Source organism: Oncorhynchus kisutch, unplaced genomic scaffold (assembly GCF_002021735.2).
Source record: "Oncorhynchus kisutch isolate 150728-3 unplaced genomic scaffold, Okis_V2 scaffold4027, whole genome shotgun sequence".
NCBI classification, from domain to species: Eukaryota; Metazoa; Chordata; class Actinopteri; order Salmoniformes; family Salmonidae; genus Oncorhynchus; species Oncorhynchus kisutch.
In genome coordinates this window covers 276,210-281,980 of record NW_022265972.1, presented here as the reverse complement: position 1 = coordinate 281,980, position 5,771 = coordinate 276,210, and the positions used below count along the sequence as shown (strand labels likewise).

The 5,771-nt window shown below is 47.9% G+C and overlaps 1 protein-coding gene across 1 annotated transcript; it reads right to left on the bottom strand.

Annotated features, from left to right (window-relative positions):
* Window positions 1-153: 153 nt before the first annotated feature.
* On the bottom strand, window positions 154-4,244 carry LOC116373163 (complement decay-accelerating factor transmembrane isoform-like). The gene is made up of 8 exons (XM_031821882.1): window positions 4,087-4,244; window positions 3,762-3,935; window positions 1,291-1,455; window positions 1,108-1,112; window positions 810-828; window positions 481-581; window positions 328-393; window positions 154-198 (listed from the first exon to the last, which is right to left on the bottom strand). The coding sequence occupies exons 1-8, from the start codon at window positions 4,145-4,147 to the stop codon at window positions 154-156; spliced, it is 636 nt and encodes a 211-aa protein (XP_031677742.1). The 5' UTR covers window positions 4,148-4,244.
* Window positions 4,245-5,771: the final 1,527 nt, after the last annotated feature.

The following is a 5,771-nucleotide window of genomic DNA, read 5'->3' as shown; positions in this document are numbered from 1 at the left end:
CAGACTCTAGGAGGGAGAGGCACAGAGGAGGATCAGGAGACATCATATCAGACTCTAGGAGGAAGAGGCACAGAGGAGGATCAGGAGACATCATATCAGACTCTAGGAGGGAGAGGCACAGAGGAGATCAATACCAGGAGACACCATCATACTCTAGGAGGGGAGAGGCACAGAGGAGGACAGAGACATCATCAGACTCTAGGAGGGGAGGAGGCACAGAGGAGGACCGAGGAGACATCAGACTCTAAAGGAGGGCAAGCACAGAGGACAGGACCAGCAGACATCATCAGACTCTAGGAGGGGAGAGGCACAGAGGAGGATCAATACCAGGAGACGACCATCAGACTCTAGGAGGGGAGAGGCACAGAGGAGGACCAGGAGACTCATCAGACTCTAGGAGGGGAGAGGCACAGAGGAGGACCAGGAGACATCAGACTCTAGGAGGGACAGGCACAGAGGAGGACCAGCAGACATCATCACTCTAGGAGGGAGAGGCACAGAGGAGGACCAGGAGACATCATATCCAAGACTCTCAGGAGGGAAGAGGAACAGAGGAGGACCAGGAGACATCATATCAGACTCTAGGAGGGAGAGGCACAGAGAGGACCAGGAGACACCAATCAGACTCTAGGAGGGGAGAGGCACAGAGGAGGACCAGGAGACATCATATCAGACTCTAGGAGGGGAGAGGCACAGAGGAGGATCAGGAGACATCATCAGACTCTAGGAGGGAGAGGCACAGAGGAGGATCATTACCAGGAGACATCATCAGACTCTAGGAGGGGAGAGGCACAGAGGAGGATCATTACCAGGAGACATCATCAGACTCTAGGAGGGGAGAGGCACAGAGGAGGATCAGGAGACATCATATCAGACTCTAGGAGGGGAGAGGCACAGAGGAGGACCAGGAGACATCATCAGACTCTAGGAGGGGAGAGGCACAGAGGAGGACCAGGAGACATCATCAGACTCTAGGAGGGGAGAGGCACAGAGGAGGACCAGGAGACATCATCAGACTCTAGGAGGGGAGAGGCACAGAGGAGGACCAGGAGACATCATCAGACTCTAGGAGGGAGAGGCACAGAGGAGGCAACCAGGGACATCTACAGACTCTAGGAGGGGAGAGGCACAGAGGAGGATCATACCAGGAGACATCATCAATCGATGTCTTCGTTTAAAGCAGGGTAAAATCAGATTACATGGTATGTTTTATAATTAGTCCACATGAAGGAGGTAGCCTAGGGGGCAAAGGGGGCAAAGAGGACTAAGTCAGTAAGTCAAGTCTCTCACCCTTGCAGACAGGCTTGGTGCCGTTCCAGTTCTGGCCCTTGCAGTAGAGCAGTGAGTGTCCATAGAGCCTGTAGCCAGCATCACAGCTGAAGAGAGCCCAGGACCCGTCCTCTGTCACACTGGTAACCCCCTGCAGGAGATCCCCTGGGCTGGGACACCCAGAGGCTGGAATATACACACAGGAGATTCAACACAGATTAGAAGAGAAAGAGAGAAATAAAGAGAGAGAGAAATCCAATTTCTAATTGGGTGAAATACCACAGTGTGGAATCACAGCAGCAAGAAAGGGCAACTAGTGAAGAACAAAGACCATTGTAAATACAACCTATATTTATTTATTTCCCCTTTTGTACTTTAACTATTTGCACATCATTACAACACTGTATATAAACATAATATGACATTTGAAATGTCTTTATTCTTTTGGAACTTCTGTGAGTGTAATATTTACTGTTCACTTTTGTTTATTTCACTTGCTTTAGCAATGCAAACACATATTTCCCATGCCGATAAAGCCCCTTGAATGAGAGAGAGAGAGAGAGACAGAGACAGAGAGAGGGAGGAGAGAGGAGCGAGGAGAGAGGAGAGAGATGAGAGAGGTTGGAGAGAGAGAGAGACAGAAGAGGCCAGAGAGACAGAGACAGAGAGACAGAGAGAGGAGAGAGAGAAGAGAGAGAGGTGGAGAAGAGAGAGAAGGAGAGAGGACCGAGAGGAGACAGAGAGAGGGAGAGAGAGAAGAGGTGGAGATGAGAGAGAGAGAGAGACGATGAGGACAGAGAGAGGGAGAGGAGAGAGAGAGAGAGAGAGAGAGAGAGCGAGAGGGTAGAGAGAGAGAGAGAGAGAGAGAGCGAGAGGTAGAGAGGAGAGAGAGAGGAGAGAGAGAGACAGAGAGACAGAGAGAGACAGAGAGAGGACAGAGAGAGAGAGACACAGAGAGGAGAGGAGAGAGCGAGACAGAGACACACAGAGAGAGTGAGAGAGAGAGACAGAGACACACAGAGAGAGTGAGAGAGACAGAGACAGAGAGACACACAGTGAGAGAGAGAGACAGAGAGAGAGAGACAGAGAGACAGAGAGAGAGAGAGGAGGAGAGAGAGAGAGAGACTTAACAGCTCAACTCGTACACTTCCTCAGTGAAAACAATGTACTGAGCAAATGTCAAATTGGCTTTTTACCAAATTACCGTACGACAGACCGATTCACCCTGCACACCCTAATTGACAAACAAACAAACCAAAACATAGGCAAAGTCTTCTCATGCTTTGTTGATTTCAAAAAAGCCTTTGACTCAATTTGGCATTAGGGTCTAGTATACAAACTGATGGAAAATGGTGTTGGGGGAAAAACATACGACTTTACAAACAACAAGTGTGCGGTTAAAATTGGTCAAAAACACACACATTTCTTTCCACAAGGCTGTGGGGTGAGACAGGGATGCAGCTTAAGCCCCACCCTCTTCAACATATATATCAACAAATTGGCGAGGGAACTAGAACAGTCTGCAGCACCCGGCCTCACCCTACTAGAATCTGAAGTCAAATGTCTATTGATGATCTGGTGCTTCTGTCCCCAACCAAGGAGGCCCCACAGCAGCACCTAGATCTTATGCACAGATTCTGTCAGACCTGGGCCCTGACAGACCTGGGCCCTGACAGACCTGGGCCCTGACAGTAAATCTCAGTAAGACAAAAAATGTGGTGTTCCAAAGAAGGTCCAGTCGCCAGGACCACAAATACAAATTCCATCTAGACACCATTGCCCTAGAGCACACAAGAAACTATACATACCTTGGCCTAAACATCAGCGCCACAGGTAACTTCCACAAAGCTGTGAACAATCTGAGAGACAAGGCAAGAAGGGCATTCTATGCCATCAAAAGGAACATAAAATTCAACATACCAATTAGGATCTGGCTAAAAATACTTGAATCAGTTATAAAACCCATTGCCCTTTATGGTTGTGAGGTCTGGGGTCCGCTCACCAACCAAGAATTCACAAAATGGGACAAACACCAAATTGAGACTCTGCATGCAGAATTCTGCAAAAATATCCTCCGTGTACAACGTAGAACAGGACAACAGCAAAATTAGACCCAAGCAAATCATGAGAAAACAAAAGATAATTACTTGACACATTGGAAAGAATTAACAAATAAACAGAGCCAACTAGAATGCTATTTGTCCCTAAACAGAGAGTACAGAGTGGCAGAATACCTGACCACTGTGACTGACCCAAAATTGACTACCATCAGACTCAGTGAGCATAGCCTTCCTATTTTTTTTAGGCAAGTCAGTTAAGAACAAATTCTTATTTTCAATGACGGGCCTGGGAACAGTGGGTTAACTGCCTGTTCAGCGGCAGAACGACAGATTTGTACCTTGTCAGCTCAGGGATTTGAACTTGCAACCTTTTGAGAAATTGAGAGAGAGACGTGTAACTTGAAATACATGCATCAAACTCAAGTCACTTACCAACACACACAGGAGGTTCCCTGGTCCACTGTCCAGACACACAGCTGTTGGTTCTATATCCATGGATCTTATAGCCAGGGTTACAGGTGAACGCCACATACAACCCACTGTAACGGAAGAATGTTCTACCGTTCTCCATGTGTCTGAAACGACTGCATTCCTCACCCAATGACCCTGGAGACAGAACAAAGATCAACATAAAGACAGTCTGATGCCATGAGGAGTTCCCATTGATCTCAAAAGTCCTTTTTTACCAAACAAACAGAAATAAGAGATCCAATAGATGAAATCCAAACCAGTTGACATGGTAGACAGACTGACTGACCTGGAGGGAGGGTCCATAGCAGAGCGACTAGTGCAGAGAGAAGCCCTGTCAGAGCCCCCATGGTCTCTCCCTGCAGCAGACTGAGGTGCTCTACTCTTTCTCTCTCCCTCTCCCTACTCTTCTCTCTCGCTCTCCCCCTTCCTCTCGTCTCTCTCTCTCTACTCCTCTCTCTCTCCCATCCTCCCTCTCTTTCTGCGTATTTGTGATTCTCTGGCACTGTGTAGTTCTGAGTGTGCGTGTTCGCGTGCATGTGTTGTCCTGTGTGTGTGATCCTGAACACCAGACCTGTGGAATGCCTCCGACCCTCCTGAGAGAGGCTGGTCCTGCCATTTGGCCTCCCTCCCTGTCAGTCAGAAGTACGAGGTGTGTTTAACAGTGCTCACACATTGCTTTATAATTATGGGGCTTCCAATACACACCCACCTCTACATGCATGCACAAACATGTGCATAAACACACACACACCGAATACAAATGTGAACCAACCGAGTAAGGAAACGGTCAAGGAAACAGCCAGTAAAGAGCATTTAAAGCTACACATCACATTATACAACATAACAGCAACCTTACCGGTTCACTAGTTGATATAGAATAAGGAAGTCTTAGACAAGGCAGCCTCGTCTGAGATAGAACAGCCAATAGGAGCAGGAGTCTATCTCCTGTTTCTGTAGTGAGACAGCTTGATGTACAGTACACCCCCTGGACAGGACACTAGTCTGTCTCCTGTTTCTGTAGTGAGACAGTTTGATGTACAGTACACCCCCTGGACAGGACACTAGTCTGTCTCCTGTTTCTGTAGTGAGACAGTTTGATGTACAGTACACCCCCTGGACAGGACACTAGTCTATCTCCTGTTTCTGTAGTGAGACAGTTTGATGTACAGTACACCCCCTGGACAGGACACTAGTCTATCTCCTGTTTCTGTAGTGAGGCAGTTTGATGTACAGTACCCCCCCCCCCCTAATGAATTATAACCAGATTCTGTTCATGCTTTTATTGACATGATATGCCAGGATCGGCCATCAACTGTTTTTATTGAGAAATGGTAATATACTTCTATGTCAGCTCTGGTGGACATTCCTGCAGTCAGCATCATGGACTGTCAGCTCTGGTGGACATTCCTGCAGTCAGCATCATGGACTGTCAGCTCTGGTGGACATTCCTGCAGTCAGCATCATGGACTGTAAGCTCTGGTGGACATTCCTGCAGTCAGCATCATGGACTGTCAGCTCTGGTGGACATTCCTGCAGTCAGCATCATGGACTGTCAGCTCTGGTGGACATTCCTGCAGTCAGCATCATGGACTGTCAGCTCTGGTGGACATTCTTGCAGTCAGCATCATGGACTGTCAGCTCTGGTGGACATTCCTGCAGTCAGCATCATGGACTGTCAGCTCTGGTGGACATTCCTGCAGTCAGCATGCCAATTACACGCTCCCTCGAAACTTGTGACATCTGTGTTGTGTGACAAAACTGCACATTTTAAAGTGGCCTTTTATTGACCCCCCCCCCCCCCCAGCACAAGGTGCACCTGTGTAATGATCATGCTGTTTAATCAGCTTCTTGATATGCCACACCTGTCAGGTGGATGGATTATCTTGGCAAAGGAGAAATGCTCACTAACAGGGATGTAAACAAATGTGTAAACAAACATTTGTGCACAAAATGTGAGAGGAATAAGCTGGG